We start from the raw sequence: 17493 nt of genomic DNA on the forward strand, positions 1-17493 counted from the left end.
GGTACTTGAGCTGCTGAATAGGACAAGAACCCTTAAAATATGGAAATGGAAACAGGCAACAGTAAGCCCAAGCAGAACTCATATTGTGTAAGAAAACTGGTGCAGCCCTATTATAGACACTGCCACGCGGTTAAATGTTCTTTACCTGAATAACCCACTGTCTGTGTTGCCAGGCATGATAGTTCTTAGCATCTTGGCTGAGGATACTGGCAATAAACTCCAGCTCAAGTGACGGGTCCTTCAGCCACTCCACAATCATTCTTCTGTGATGCCTGAGAAAAACAAGAAATGATTCTGAATTACTAACAGTATACAAGTAATAATCCTAAAATTGTGTGCATTCTATGGTATAATTAACTATTTTTGTGCTTAAAAATCTTTAAAAAATATATTTACATACAGCTCGTACGGTCCGGAACGGATTAATTGTATTTATATACAATCCTATGTGGGAAATTACTTCGGGTCACAACCAAATTGGGTTACAACCAGAGTTTTGGAACGAATTACGGTCATGACCCGAGGTTCCACTGTATTAGGTACAAAACATAGATTTCTACCAACTTTTGGGCTATTTCTGCAAACCGGAAGTGGTACTTTGTACCGTTTATTCATGCAGCTGCACAGTCCAATTTATTCAACTTTACTTTTATAATAATTGTTCAATACATTATTAATTTGATTTGTTGTTGATGGTTCTTTAATGTACATAATATAAAAATATAATTATTGTCTTGAGGTGTACTCCTCAAATATCCATCCCCATATCTAAGTATACGAGAAAGTCCAGGGGACTTAACTTTAAATTTAGACCTTTGGCAGTTTACTGCTTACCTTTTCTCCATTTTAGGTCATTCATTGTATTTCAACTGATTAAATGTGAAGAAATACTGGAAACATTGAGGTGTTCTAAAGCTTTTGGCAGACAGCGTATAGTTTGCTCATCTCTGCTCAGCATCGTATATAAACGTGGTACAATCACGGAAACTCAGGAGAATCAAGCAAACTTAAGAGTTATGTCATTTACAGTAACTTCATTCTAATGTCAAATTGTTGGCATTACCAGACTTGATAGTTCTTTGGCTGATCCTCGATAATTGCCGTTATGTACTTCATTTCTTCAAGCAGATCTTTCTGTAATGATTGCAGCAAAACCCGACGAAAATGCCTGTTGGAAAGATTGAAAAGCAGACAATTTAAAAGTGACACACTGAATAGAATAAACTCGGAAAAATAATATCTGAAGAGTGTGACAATGCATTGATCCAGAATAAGGCTACACATAGTGGTTAATAATAAGGGTTAAAATCCCCTGTGGTTGTTACATGGCATGGAGTCTCACAACTGTATGATTGTTACTCCAGGAAGACAATGGTGCACAAGCAAATGGATGGTTGTTGGTATCTGACAAAGGGCAGCCATATGGAGGCTGTCAAACAGCAAAGCACCCTGGTAAATTAGGCAATGGCACACAAAAGCATGATGTGCAAGGCTCTGGGGGTATGCTGCTTACATTTTACTTTTGGATTGTACGTCTGCATATGGCATCCTCAAATTAAAGTTTTAATGCTCCCATGGTTGCTGTCACATTCAAGGAGTAGGACAGGCAGTGCTTACTATCATCAAAGCCTCATGCGACTGCGCCAGTGGCTCAAGCACAGGACTCACCATACAGTGTAGTTTGCAGCATTGAGTTCAATGGCATCTGCCGTTAAGGAAAAAGCTCTCTCACTTCTCTCATCCCGCTGTAGCATGGCACGGAAGTAATCATAAACATCCATAACTGCGAAGATAAAAAGGAAGAAACCAACACAGGCGATCAATTTACCCAAAAGTGTGGATTCCATAAAAACTGAAAAATTACAAAATCAACACTAAACAGTGCAAAAAGAAAAAACAAAAGCGTACTAGATTGCATTTTAATTAAAGGCACAATGTCAGCAGAATCTAAATACTGAACAGGACACTTTCAAAAAATGTCAAACCTTCTTTGGCAATAAGCCTATTAGATCAAATACATCACTGGTGATACAATAATGAGCCGCACGTGACACAGTAAAAAAGAGACAGAGAGATCGAGAGAGAGGAGCCCCCAAAAGTGGGCTTAAAATGTAACCTGATACAGCAGATATTTAGATTTGTTTACATATTTCGCAAAACAAGGGGACGTGATTTTCTTTTTTTATTCCCATCATCCACCTTAATAAAAGGATAAGGAGCTGTGTGTCTATTCGGTTGCTATGTCTCCGTCATTCCAACAGATGCCGCATCGCAAACATTTGTAGTAATAAAACGCATTACTAGACATGTTTGTGATATACTAGTTAGCATTTATTACTACAAATGTTTGCGGTGCACCATCTGTTGGAAAGATAAATAAAATGCATTTTATTACTGCAAACATTACTAAATATATTATTCCAATAGATGGTGCACTACAAACACTAACACTGGTCTACGATGCTTACTTAGATTTCCACCCATCTTAGACGGGTAGCACAGTTAGTTCCGTTATGTTTTTTACTTTCTCGTATACGAAGTTTAGGGAAGGTATTGTAATCGTCCAAAAATTCGACCTCAAGATTTTGATGAATCTCAAACTTTTAATCCTCCCCGAGTCTGATTTACTTTCTCATAGGGAAAGTATTGTAATCGTCCAAAAATTTGATTTCAAGATTTTGATGAATCTCGACATTTTACACGTCCCTGAGTCCGAAAATACCATTTTTGAAATTATTATTATTATTAATGTGTGTGTAAACACGATAACTTGAGTACGCTTTCACTTAGGTCAACCAAATTTTGCATACAAATATTATTTCTGCTAACCTGAAGTGGTACTTTGCCTTTTTTTCATGCACCTGCAGAGTCCGATTTATTCAACTTTACTTTTATAAAAATTGTTCAATACATTATTGATTTGATTGGTTGTTGATGGTTCTCTAATGCAACATAATCATAAAAATTAATCATTTTCTTGTGGTTTACTCATCAAATATCCATCCCCATATCGGAGTATACAAGAAAGTCCAGGGGAGAGCATGCCCGATTTTTCTTTTTCTTCACCGCCATGAACTTTCACGTTACATCGTTATATTAAAAAGTTCAATTTGTGCAAAATCAGAGAATGAAAAAACTTAACAGCATAAAAATAGAATTTTGGGGTTCTTATTATCAGATGTACACAGTACGGTGAACTTTTTATTTGCAAGTTGCAATCGACATGCCACACTTCACCACTCTATGGTGCCATGATTAGGGAGTTTTACGTTATACCTAAAAACGTTTAGTCTTTCCTACTTCCCTGCTATTGTTTAAGGTTTTTACATTTTTAATTTTGGTATTACATTCAAATATACAAAGATAAATATGAAGATGGTCACGTTTGAGCGGCAATCTATTTATGATTTAAAGTTTCTCAAATCTCTCAGTTAAATGAATTTTGCACAGGAATACACCTCTATGAGAAAAACAGATTAAAAGCAACAAACAACATTTATTAAACCAAACACTTAATATCTACTTCAGAATGGCCTTACATTTGTCAGAGTAAGCAATTTTCACGATTGGATTTGGACCGTCATCCTGTGGCACGGGTTCCACGTCAGCCCATTCTTTTCTGTCTCTGCCAGGCACAAAAATGTTAAAGAAAATGAAAACAGGAAGCTCTGGCAACAAAAAGAAAACAACAAATTATACACTGGCCAACAAGCATTTCACTACTGGGAGTCTGTCACCTGTACTGATTTCACTTGCCGTTTCTGTCCAGCAGTACGTCCCATTTTTTAGTTCTGACAACTAGGGTGACTGGACAGTAAAGGCGGATAACCATTTTGATAAATACCAGTAATTCCACTAGGGATGCCATTGAGATAAATGAATTTGCCACATGTTACTAACAGCTGGGAGTGGTTTACCTTGTCGTTATTAATTTTTAATTATCAGAAAAAATATTTGTTACCGATTACCAGGTCTTATATGACACACTCAGACACGACAGTGCAGTAGGTAGAGGTTTTACTGTTGAACAAAATGTCCTGAAATTCAATGTTACGTGTGTTAGATTCACCAGTACTTTGAAAATTTTGTCAAGGCGATGGACAGAAACATCAATGCATTTAAGAAATAAGTTTGGTCTCGAGAAAAGTGAAGCCAAAACTAAGGAAGGTGTTGTTTTTTGTTGTCCCTGAAATCCGTGAATTGATGCTTGACGAGGAGTTCAAACGGAAACTGAAGCCCACTGAATCAGCGCCCTCATTCGTGCGGGTTGGCCAGAATTTTCTTGGCAGTCACAGAGCAGAGAATTCTTCTGAGCTTGTGGAGAACCTGCTGAAAGCGTATCAGCTTATGGGAGCCAGAATGGCACTGAAATTCTCATCTCAACTTTTTTTTTCCACTGAATCTGGGCGATGTCAGCGATGAGTACAGCGAAAGATTTCATCAAGATAAAAAGGTGATAGAAAACAGACATCGGGGAAAATTCACTCCAAGCATGACGGGCGACTACTGTTGGTTCTTGCAAACCAAAGAGAGACGGGTGTGCAGTACAAGCGCAAAAGCGAGGGCCTCAAACATTTCTGAGCACGACGACCTCACTTTTATATTGAGGTAAACTGACACAAATCTGCTTTAACGTGTCTCTGGTATCATCTTCTGGTTTGTTTTCAGAATAAACGCATCAAAACAATTTCGGTGGGACAAACTCCAGATATCGTGTTGATATATTATATTGATATTCAAAAGTGTCAAAACGGCAATGATGTGTATTTCAAAAACCTGACGTGCTAGCTTAATTCCAACTTCATATATGAAATAAGTGTAAAAAGAACTTAATAAAGAGCTGCTCTGAAGTTCTCAGTAGCAAACAACAACAACATTTATTTCTATAGCACATTTTCATACAAACAGTAGCTCAAAGTGCTTTACATAAGAAAGAATAGAAAAATAAAGACACAGTAAGAAAAGAAAATAAGTCAACATTAATTAACATAGAATTAGAGTAAGGTCCAATGGCCGGGGGGGACAGAAAAAATATTTTTTTGTAGACCACTGTTATAATTAACTGAAGGGCAAAAGAAGTACAATGTTTATTATATTAAAATAAAAACCGACCCTGAACACGACTCCATTTGCATTTTCAGTTTTATTTTTACATGGATACCTTCTGGTTCAAGAGCAATACAATGCAATTGTCTCCAAGCTTTCATATCATCCTGTAGCCAACCAGAAAGCGAGCGGCAGCATTCTGGACCAACTGTGACCTGCGTGTCAGAGATTTGCTAATCCCACAATACAGCGAGCTGCAGTAAATCGAGGCGAGAGAAGATAAAAACACGAGTAGCTTTCTCAAGATCCCTAGAAGATAGAAAAGGCTCGATCTTACCTAAGAGACGAAGCTGGAAAAAGCAACTCTTGACTACAGAATTAACTTGTTTCTCAAAAGAGAGGTTACTGTCAAAGATAACACCAAGATTGTGGACTTGAGGTTTGCAAAGGACAGAGAAAGAGCCGAGAAGTCCAAGACCAATTTGGGCTTTAGCTGAAGGACCCGCTATAAGCACCTCCATTTTATTTTGATTCATCCATCCATTATCCAGCCCACCATATTCTAATTACAGGGTCACGGCGGTCTGCTGGAGCCAATCCCAGCCAACACAGGGCACAAGGCAGGAAACAAATCCCGGGCAGGGCGTCAGCCCACCGCAGTATTTTGATTCAGATCGAGAAAGTTATCAGCCATCCAGGATCTTAGTTCAGAAAGACAGTCGTGCAGTTGCTTCATTGCAGAGTTGCAGACGGGAATATAAACCTAAGTATCATCAGCATAGCAGTGAAAAGAAATGTGAAATTTCCTAAAAAGAGCTCCAATAGGGTGAAGGTATATAGAGAATTAAACAGGACCCAAAATGGATCCCTGAGGAACACCACATTTAAGAGGAGCAGCAGACGAAAAAGAGGAATTTAAAGTCACTGAGAAGTGTCGACCAGTTAGATCTGACCTCAACCAGTTAAAAGCGGCCCCTTTAAGCCCAGCAAGATGTTCAAGCCTGCAGCCACTGCGGCCCTCCAAGACTGAATCTGCCCACCCGTGCGCCAAGGTATTCTTTAGGGGGCATTTCTTGAACACCAGTTACGAAAAGAACCTAACAGGCTTATATAGTGCCTTTCATGAAAGAGTGATAAATAACTCACGTTTCTACACAGCTGCATCATGTGAACATCATAATGATTCCACTTTCGCAGACATTAGAATTTATTTGCAAAGCTCCAGACCTGCTCTCCCATTATGGTCCCATGCAACCAACAATTTTGCTTTGACACTGCAAAAGAGATTTCGGATCTTTTTTATTTCAGATCGGATATACTTTGATAATCCCTGTGATAAGTGGTGCAGATTTTAAATAAATAATTCAAGTCCCAAGAGCGTGCAGGCTCAGAGCAGGCGCGTACATAACAGCGCTGCTTTGGGGTTAATGGCGGGGCTTGGCTGATCGCGCACTCACCTGCACCGTCACAATAAGGGGAACCTGTCTTGTCGTATGACCTTAGCAGGTCCCAGTCCAGGCGGTTCATCGTGTGGTATGGTGTGGCGACGTGCGATCAGCGCATCCTCCCAACCTCTCTCTTCTCCTTTGGGGATCACGTCGCAGGGTCAGACATTGGAGCAAACTTTCAAGTTAAGGGCCCAAGGGAGTATGTTAATGGTTCAACTAGCACGTCTTCCAAAAATGTTGGTTAAGAAATTTGAACTCCAGTTAGTCACAGACCCTCCAAAACAAAACAGCAGCACAACAATTGAGGCCATTTTGACATCATTTGAGTTGGACTCTCCCGTCTGTAAAGCTATTGAGTCACCACGAGCCTATCTGGACTCCATTATTAACTACATGACATTGTAGAGCGCTGTTACAAAGCACAGATTGCATACAATTACATTCTATTACTTGTGTTAGTCAGTCAGTCAGTATCCAACCCGCTATATCCCAACTATAGGGTCTACTGGAGCCAATCCCAGCCAACACAGGGCGCAAGGGAAGAACAAAATCCCAGGCAGGGCGACAGCCCACCACAGGGCACACACACACACTCCCCAATGCACCCAACCTACATGTCTTTGGACTGTGGGAGGAAACCCACGCAGACACGGGGAGAACATGCAAACTCCATGCTGGGAGGACCTGATAAGCGAACCCGAGTCTCCTTACTGCGATGCAGCAGCGCTCCCACTGCGCCACCCATTACTTCTGTTATCTTATCTTGTATATAAACGTCGGGGTAAGGGCTCCAGCTCCGAGAAAACAGACAACTCGCTTAGCCACTAATAACACAAGCGAGGCGAGTACGTCGGCAAAACGTAACCTCCGAAGAAAGACAAAGACGCTTAGCCACTAGCATCAGCAAACCGGGATCCCTTTTACTTTTCCTCCTGCCGCTAATCCATAAGTGATGTGAGCGCATCTGCAAAACGAATATGACCCACTGTTACAAATTCATTTAAATTACAAAAATGTGGTAAATGATTCTTTCATGAACTAAAAAAAAAATAATGTAAAATGGCCAAGATTTCAAATTAGTTAACAAAGTCCCCGTTCAGAGCTTAATGTTATGCCATGTGAACAGTTTCTAATTGCGCTCAATATAAACTAAAGGCCGACTCCTGAACTGTAGCATCACTTGCTATGGCCACATTTAACACTGACTGACACAAGTGCCATATAAGCCCGGTGGCAGCCCATAATGTCGGTTCCGCCTTGAGCTCACAGCTACCATAATTCAGTTTTTTGCCTTTCTATTATTGATTTTAAGGTCATCATCAAAACTGCTTGGTTTTACAGTTTGCTTAACGTACAGGACTGTGCACCAAACAAAAATCATTTTAAAAGGTAGCTCTCTATGTCCGTGCTCCCCAAACTCGGTCCCCATGGTGGCTGCAGGTTTTTGTTCCAACCAGATTCCTAATCGGTGACAACAGCTGATCACACCGAGCTCATTTCATTAGCTGGTCATTTCTCTTATTCTACATTCAGAAAAGCACAACAGCATTATTTTTACATTGATAAAACATTTAGAAATATTTCTGCTTTTACTGTCGATCGGTGATTCCCAACGTGGGGCGTAAGCTCTACTGGGGGGCAATTTGAGTATTTAGGTACGTTAAACAATTTATAAAATGAAAAAAAAAAAAAATCACTGTTAAAAATTATTGAAAAAATGTACAAATACTGTAATTTCTATTTTTACAGAGACATTTATATATTTATCTGTGTGGGTTTCCTCCCACAGTCCAAAGACATGCAAGTTAAGTACATTGGCAATTCTAAATTGTCCCTAGTGTGTGCCCTGCAGTGAGCTGGCGCCTGCCCAGGGTTTGTTTCCTGCCTTGCGCCCTGTGTTGGCTGGGATTGGCTCCAGCAGACCCCCATGACCCTGTAGCTAGGATATAGTGGATCGGATGATAGATAGATAGATAGATAGATAGAGATAGATAGATAGATAGATAGATAGATAGATAGATAGATAGATAGAAGGGATGGTAAGGAACCCTTTAATTTATGATTTTACAACCGGCTTGGGTTTTTCTACTTAGAAATCTTTTTTACCATTAAAATAATATAAAACAATGATTATAAAATTTTGCAATACAACAAAAATATAAAATTATCAAAATATTACAGTAAAAACAGTCATTAAAGTTATTTTATATTTATGAATATTACGTCTCTTATGAAAATACAGTTTTGAAAACATATAATATTACTTATTATATTATACAGGGTGGGCCATTTATATGGATACACCTTAATAAAATGGGGATGGTTGGTGATATTAACTTCCTGTTTGTGGCACATTAGTATATGTGAGGGGGGAAACTTTTCAAGATGGGTGGTGACCATGGTGGCCATTTGGAAGTCGGCCATTTTGAAATTCCCAATAAGTTTGATGTGTCACATGACCCTCTTCCTATTGAAAAAACAAAAGTTGGATCCAAAAGACACATGATATCCGATATGGTGTTCCACAAGGCTCTATCCTGGGTCCGCTGATCTTCTCAATCTACATGCCTCCGTTAGGTCAGATTATCTCAAGTTACAACGTGAGCTACCACAGCTATGCTGATGACACACAGCTGTACTTATCAATGGCACCTGATGACTCCGACTCTCTCGATACACTAACACAATGTCTTACTGGTATTTCTGAATGGATGAATAGTAATTTTCTCAAACTAAATAAAGAGAAAACTGAAATTTTAGTAATTGGCAATAATGGATTCAGTGAGGTTATCAGAAATAAACTTGATGCACTAGGATTAAAAGTTAAGACGGAAGTAAAAAATTTAGGGGTAACCGTTGACTGTAATCTGAATTTTAAATCGCATATTCATCAGACCACTAGGACAGCATTTTTTCACTTAAGAAACATAAGTAAAGTTAGACCTCTTATATCATTGAAAGATGCTGAGAAATTAATTCACGCTTTTGTTTTCAGTCGACTAGATTACTGTGACGCACTCCTCTCAGGACCACCCAAAAAAGACATAAATCACTTGCAACGAGTGCAGAATGGAGCTGCTAGAATCCTAACTGGGAAAAGAAAATCCGAACACATTTCTCCAGTTTTGATGTCACTACACTGGTTACCTGTGTCATTCAGGATTGACTTTAAAATACTGCTTATGGTTTATAAAGCCTTAAATAATCTGCTCCATCTTATATATCGGAATGCCTGATGCGTTATATTCCAAATCGTAACCTTAGATCTTCAAATGAGTGTCTCCTTAGAATTCCAAAAGCTAAACTTAAAAGAAGTGGTGAGGCGGACGGCCTTCTGCTGTTATGCACCAATAATCTGGAATAGCCTGCCAATAGGAATTCACCAGGCTGATACAGTAGAGCAGTTTAAAACACGGCTGAAAACACATTACTGTAACATGGCCTTCTCCTAACTTCACTTTAACTTAATCCTGATACTCTGTATGTTCAATTCTTCATAATAATTATTCACAGTGGCTCTAAACTCCATACTGACCCCAACTCTCTCTTCTGTTTCTTTTGCCTGCGCCACCACCACCTACTCAAAGCTTCATGATGCCCCAGCATTGATGGACTGAAAGCCAGAAGTCTACGTGACCATCATCATCAAGTCCTTCCATGAGAACCCTAAATCCAAAGAGGACTGTTTGACTTATGTTAGGTAGATTGCCCAGAGGGGACTGGGTGGTCTCGTGGTCTGGAACCCCTACAGATTTTATTTTTTTCTCCAGCCTTTGGAGTTTTTTTTTGTTTTTTCTGTCCACCCTGGCCATCGGACCTTACTTCTTAATTCTATGTTAATTAATGTTGACTTATGTTTATCTTTTATTGTGTCTTCTATTTTTCTATTCATTTTGTAAAGCACTTTGAGCTACATTTTTTTGTATGAATATGTGCTATATAAATAAATGTTGATTGATTGATTGATTGACTTCAAAATGGCCACCATGGTCACCACCCATCTTAAAGTTTCCCCCCTCACATATACTAATGTGCCACAAACAGGAAGTTAATATCACCAACCATCCCCATTTTATTAAGGTGTATCCATATAAATGGCCCACCCTTGTATATATTTTTTTAACAATATCTTAGCGATTTCTTTGTCAGTACTTCAACGATCCTTTCCCCCTTTTGTTTCCATGTTCTTTGGAAGCTTGTTTAGACCAAATTAATGTTATTATGGGCTTCTTCCACGTGAGTAGGAGTTCACTTTTTGAACAGGTAACAATAAGAATAAGGTATATGTTATAGTGGGGCACGTCACGATTTCAGAGAGGCCTAGGTGGGGCATGGCCAAAAATAGGTAGGGAACCACTGCTCTATAGATTTAAATGCTTAGCTCTCTTTTGTTGATTTCATTCTATTTCTCTGTGTTGTATTTTTTTTATTATTTTTTTTTATTAATTTTATTACAATCAATACATAGCAATCAAGTTTTTACAAATAAAAAAAATGATGTTAAGAACAGATCCATCCCCACCCCTGAGAGAGAGAGCAAGCCAAACGGTGTAAAATTTAAGGCTTGTAAAAATACCTAAATTCATAAATTCTCTGTGCTTTATGAGCTTATTTTAAAATATTACTGATGAGATCCTGCCATGTTTTGAAAAAAGTCTGTACGGATCCTCTAACTGAGTATTTGATTTTTTCCAATTTCAAATAATATAACACCATTGGTTTCCCACTGACTTAAAAGAGGAGAGTTTGGGTTCTTCCAGTTTATCAGAATAAGTCTGCGTGCCAACAGTGTAGTGAATGCAATCACAATTTGTTTGTCCTTCTCCACTTTAAGCCCCTCTGGAAGACCCCCAAACACAGCTGTTAATGGGTTAGGAGGGATTGTGAGTCCAAGGCTGTCTGAGAGGTAATTAAAAATGTTTGTCCAGAATGATGTTAATTTGGTGTACGCGGCCCAGAACATGTGACCCAGTGAGGCTGGGACTTGGTTGCAACGTTCGCAGGTTGGATCATCACAGCCCTGGAAACATTTTGGAGAGTTTTAGTCGAGACAGATGTGCTCGATATATCATTTTGAGTTGTATAATTGTATGCTTTGCGCATATGGAGCTCGAGTGAATTCTCTGCATTGCTACTTTCCACTCCTTTTCTGATATATTAATTGAGAGGTCATTTTCCCAGTGTCCTCTTGGATCTTTGAAAGGGAGGGATTGTAAAATGATTTTATATATTGTAGAGATGGAGTCTAATTTCTTAAAATTGAACAATATTTTTTCCAGCGTGGATGAGGGTGCAAGATGAGGAAAATCTGGAAGGTTCTGTTTAACAAAGTTCCTGATTTGAAGATAGTGAAAGAAATGTGTAGCTGGATTGTTAAATTGTGTTGTATCTTATTAATGACAAATAAACGAGGAGAGCAGATACGCAGGCAAACTATACCTAATAATCAAAGGCTGCAACTACTTTAGGATCAGACCCACTAATTAGTACATAATGGATTAAAGCGGAGTCCTCAATCCCAGGCCTGGAGGGCCGCAGTGGCTGCAGGTTTTTGTTCCAACCCAGTCACTTAATAAGAAGCACTTATTGCTCAAGTAACACTTCTGCTTCACTTCAGTTGTCTCACTCATTAAGAATCTGAACCCTTATTGCGTATTTTGGTTTTAAACAGCTGCATTCTTGGTTTTTAATTGCTTCTAATTAGCAATAACATGCAAATGACACAAGAGACCAGCATTTCTCCATTTAGCTTGTTACCATTTACACCTGTGTGTATTGATCATGCAATATTGGGTTAAATTAAATACTTGGAAGGAATTGCTCGTCCATTTTAGCCTTCAAATCATTTAGTTGATATCCTTAGAAAGGGGAAGAAAATTTAGGATATGAGAATGACTTGACATGACAGAGTTAAAGCAGTAACAAGCTATGAAATTAAATTACTGGCAATTAAGCAACAGGGTTAGAACAAAAACCTGCAGCCACTGCGGCCCTCCAGGACTGTGATTGAGGATTAAACAATTAAGAGCACCTGGAAAAGTAGAATAAAATCAAGATGAAAATATTGTTACAAAGAAAACAAATATTATTCTTATATAACTGCTTGGTACTTTTTTTTTTTACCAAACTTAGTTTTCTAATTGCTATAGTGATCTCTAAGTACAGCACTTGGAAATAAGAGTTCAGTTAATTGGCCCCAGAGTCCAATTAAAAAACAGAAGCTGGTTGGAACTCAAACCTGCAGCCACAGGGGGTCCCCAGGACCGAGTTTGGGAAGCACTGATCTACGTGAAGACTCGGCATAACATTCAAATAAACAGAAGTGATCAAAAGTAACAAGAACACACCACAGGTATGACTTCCCAATCTTCTTGAGAAGGCACCTCAGCCATTACACCAACAGCATACCTGACTGTCACGCTCAGTCTTCAAAGGAACCGCAAAAATGAACAAAGGATTTGAACACGGAACCCTTTACTTTTACGTTTTTAATTGATTAAACGAGGGAATTCAGTTACCCACAAAGACAGCAATTTTTATTTAACCAAACCCAATTAGAAAAGATACCGCATAAACGAATACAGAATATAGTTTCAATACTAGCCTGAAGTATTATGAACTATATTTAGAATATTAAATCATCTGGTCTGCAGGCATGCAAGTAATAAACCAACTTGCTCTCGTGGTTTTAAAATGATCTTGCACTGGTGGAGTCCGAGCCAGGAAAATGAATGAATGAATGGTGTTAGCAATTAACCTGAACATCTCCCCGCTCCGCACTGCGTTTCTATTCTCCTCCACAGTCTGTCCAGCCCGGGCTACTCATTCAGAGCGATGATCAGGCGGGCGACTTCTGCTCCCACATTTTGATATTTCCTAATATTCTGACAAGGATTAACACCTGTGCCTTTTGGTCTGAACCGCTCTCGGTTCTGACAGACCACACTGTGTGCTCAGCACTGATGGACACAAGTCATCGATCACCGGCCCGTAGCTGTGAGTACGCGTCCGTCCACATTATGAATATATCTTCTACTCTGTAAAGAAGTATTACAAAATAACATCATTCATGATAAATATGAAATTAAAATAATAAGCCGCAAAGCGACAGTACCTGTAAAACACATAACCGCACTGTCCCACTTCATCGCCGAACTGCTCGTCGACGTCATCCTCACCAAGTCCCGATCGGTCTGCCTGGAATGCGGTCCCAATCGTCTCATCCTCCACAGAAGACATAATCAGGAAGGGAAGACGAACTTTGGGATGTGCAGGTTGTAATCAAAAGCGCTTTAGATCAACAGTAGCGGCTGTGTGCGCGCACAAAAAATACGTCAGAAGACACGCCCTGTGACGCACAAAATAAGTGTTGGCCGGACACGCGCCCTCTGGTGTAAGCACATACACTATTCACGTGAACAGTTCGGCCCTGGTGCTGACTGGTACGTGTACTCTATGGATTGTTTAGCCAAAAAGCCTTAGTGTTTGTTTTTTTAAGATGGCATAACCGACCTTCCGTGTGCTGAATTAGACGTATTCGTTAATAAAGAACACACTGGTATGGAGAGTACTCGAAGTTAATTTCCTGTTCGTTCACATCTACAAAACTCCGTTACGCGCGCATCCTGGGACAAATAGACCACGCCCCCTTTCGATGGCACCCCTGTGGGGACAAACTACTCTCAGTAGGCAACCTTATAATGTAAACGCATTAAAGAAAAGTACATTATGGGCGGCCCGGTTACAATAAATAGATGGAAATTCAGGTTTACTTAATACAACAATATCAAAACGGGTATTAATTATACAGTTGTAATAATCATTTCAAGTATTTAAAAAGTAGAAATCACAAATGCAAGAAAGATCACAATGTATTATCTATGAAACAATAAGTACAAAATAATTCATTTATATTTTCATAACAAATTTAGGGCTTTGACAAGCTTGTTTTTTTATATTAGTATAAAGGAGAGAGGTAAGGAGCAGGCGCTGATACAGCACATTGCCGCACACACCACATGACAAACCAACTCAGGATCCCAGATTAGGACTCGAGTGCAGCCATGCAACAGGTGACACCTCAGCACCCCACTAGTTCAGATGGAATGGAACAGTGGGAAGTTTTATTTTTTATGGTGGCTGGAGTGCCAATTCTGCCACCAACCCCCAAGTTGTCCGTGCAGGTTGGAGGACCCACAATGCAGGGCTGGATGCAGATTAGCATTATAACCAGGACGGAGCAATTGCAGGTTAAGGGCCCAACAAAGTAAGAGTCACTTTACAGGATTTGAACTGGCAACTTTCTGGTTACCCGTGCAGATCTCTAGCCCTACAGCCACCACTCTACTGCCTTATATTTGTACAGATATGTAAAACTGAAACTCAACTCCCTGAACAAGGCCCTCTACACTAAGTAGAGCCCTGGTGGATTCCCAAAGTATTCCAGTTCACACTGAGGCCACTAGAAACACTCTAAGCTTCAGAAATGGTGCTATGCCCTTGGCCTTGATCTATGATTGACCACTGTTTGAGTGTTGAGGTCTAGAGAGAAGGAAATAGCAAATGAACTAAACAAATATTTCACCCAGATATACAAATGGAATGCACCATGAAGAAGTAAAAACCCACTCCGAGTTCCCCGATTTTAAAATCAGATGTGCTTCATGCTGTCGATACATTGAAGAGTAATGAAACTCCTGGACCTGATGGGATTTAACCAGTTGTATTGAAGGAAATGAAAGACACCATCTATAAACCATCCATCCTTTCCTGCGAGAAGGAGATTTAACCACGCCTGGGGCCGGAAATAAAGGACAAGTACAAGTCAGTGAGCCGTCATTTAAAACAAGTCCATGGACATCTAACCTAGCAGCTGTTGGATTGCTTTTGGCAGACACGCATCATGTGCTCCCAGCTCTTAAAACAACGACATGCGACAAGCAGAACAGGCAGCTCGCCAGCAGCAGAAAGACAGCAGATGATCCGACGGCATCTCCTTAGTGTGTGTTCAGCCGCCCCACAATGCCATTAGCGTTACACGTCCTGCGAGAAAGTGATGTAAAGAATAATATGAAGTAATATGAAAATACAGCAAATACAGTTTTGAAAACATGTAATAAGAGACTTGATATTCATAAATATAAAATAACTTTAATGACCATTTTTTTTGTAATATTTGATCATTTTATATTTTTGTCATATTGCAAAATTTTATAATCATTGTTACATATTATTTAATGGTAAAAATGATTTCTAAGTAGAAAAACCCAAGCCAGTTGTAAAATCATAAATTAAAGGCTTCCTCACCATCCCTTCTATCCATCCATCCTCCAACCCGCTATATCCTAACTACAGGGTCACAGGGGTCTCCTGGAGCTAATCCCAGCCAACACGGCGCAAGGCAGGTGCAAACCCTGGGCAGGGTGCCAGTCCACCGCAGGGCACACACACACACACACACAGACCCACTCTAGGGACAATTTAGGATCCCCAATGCACCCAACCTGCATGTCTTTGGACTGTGGGAGGAAACCCACGCAGACACGGGCAGAACATGCAAACTCCACGCAGGGAAGTGAACCTGAGTCTCCTAACTGCGAGGCAGCAGCGCTACCACTGCACTACCATGCTGCCCTCTATAGACCATTACATTATTATTATTATTATTATTAATAATAATAATAATAATTTTATTCATATAATACCTAGATTATACTTTATTTGACCCAAAATTAGGTATATTGGGCCGTGACCTAATAAAGGAGAAGTATCTGAGGACTGGAAAGTTGCAAATGTGATTCCGGTCTTCAAGAAGGAAGACAAAGTGAGTCAGGTAATCACAGATCAGTAAGTATTATTTGTCGAATAGGAGTTTCTCTGTCGGTGTGGCTGGCTTTTCATCCAACTCTGCTCCTTTGACACGTGGAGTGCCACAGGGCTCAGTTCTTGGACCTGGACTTTTCTCTTTATATATTCTTCCCTTATCAAAGATTGTTAAATCTTTTAAGGATATCTCATGATATACAGCTTTATTTTTCATTTAAACCTAAACATATTAATACTTTGCTCACTTTGGTTGATTGTCTGTCTCAAGTTAACGGCTGGCTCAGTAGTTACTTACCTGCAGTTGAATTCAGGAAGACTGAGGTACTAGTTGTTTCTCCTCCTTTCTTTATTCTGAGATTAGTATAAAATGATCTTCCTGTTACTAAATCGAGTTTATGTAACCTTGGGGTTATTTTTGACCAGTCCCTGATGCTTGATTCATATGTAAAATCAGTCATATTTCTTTCATTTAAGAAATCTTTCTAAACTAAGAAATGCTGTTTCAAAGTCAGAATTGGAGAAGATTGTGTATTCTTTTATTTCCTCACGACTTGATTACTGTATTTCACTTTATATGAGTTTGAGCAAATCTTCTCTCTCACGTCTTCAGTTAGTTCAAAATGCAGCTGCCAGACTCCTAACTCCTGCTAGCCGGAATTATCATATCACTGTATCCAGCAGGGGGCGTTAGCTCCCTTGTTGGAATGAGTGCTTTTGCAATTGCGGCGTGTTACATAACCTGAAAATAAACTGCTCAAAAAAATGAAAGGAACACTTTGAAAACACATCAGATCTCAATGGGAAAAAGAAATCCTCCTGGATATCTATACTGATATAGACTGGGTAATGTGTTAGGAACGAAAGGATGCCACATCGTTTGATGGAAATGAAAGTGATCAACCTACAGAGCCCTGAATTCAAAGACACCCCAAAAATCAGAGTGAAGACATTATGTGGCAGGCTAGTCCATTTTGCCCAAATTGAATTGCAGCAACTCCAAATTGTACGCAGCACTTTGTATGGCCCCTGTGTTCTTGTATACATGCCTGACAACATCGGTGCATGCTTCTAATGAGATGACAGATGGTGTTGTGGGGGATCTCCTCCCAGATCTGGACCAGGGCATCACTGAGCTCCTGGACAGTCTGAGGTGCAACCTGGTGGCATTGGATGG

At 39.6% G+C, this 17493-nt stretch overlaps 1 protein-coding gene across 1 annotated transcript in view; it reads right to left on the reverse strand.

Annotated features, from left to right (window-relative positions):
* The window catches only part of fnta (farnesyltransferase, CAAX box, alpha), a 35453-nt gene extending 21351 nt beyond the window's left edge, over window positions 1–14102 (reverse strand). Inside the window, exons 1-5 of the mRNA XM_039758145.1 lie at window positions 13609–14102; window positions 3540–3625; window positions 1669–1783; window positions 1064–1168; window positions 146–272 (exon numbers count right to left, since the gene is read on the reverse strand). Of these exons, the coding sequence (XP_039614079.1) occupies window positions 146–272; window positions 1064–1168; window positions 1669–1783; window positions 3540–3625; window positions 13609–13733 (558 nt within the window). The 5' untranslated portion in view covers window positions 13734–14102. The remainder of the gene's footprint in view (window positions 1–145; window positions 273–1063; window positions 1169–1668; window positions 1784–3539; window positions 3626–13608) is intronic.
* Between the last annotated feature and the right edge of the window lie 3391 nt (window positions 14103–17493).

Source organism: Polypterus senegalus, chromosome 7 (genome assembly GCF_016835505.1).
Source record: "Polypterus senegalus isolate Bchr_013 chromosome 7, ASM1683550v1, whole genome shotgun sequence".
Lineage (NCBI taxonomy): Eukaryota > Metazoa > Chordata > Cladistia > Polypteriformes > Polypteridae > Polypterus > Polypterus senegalus.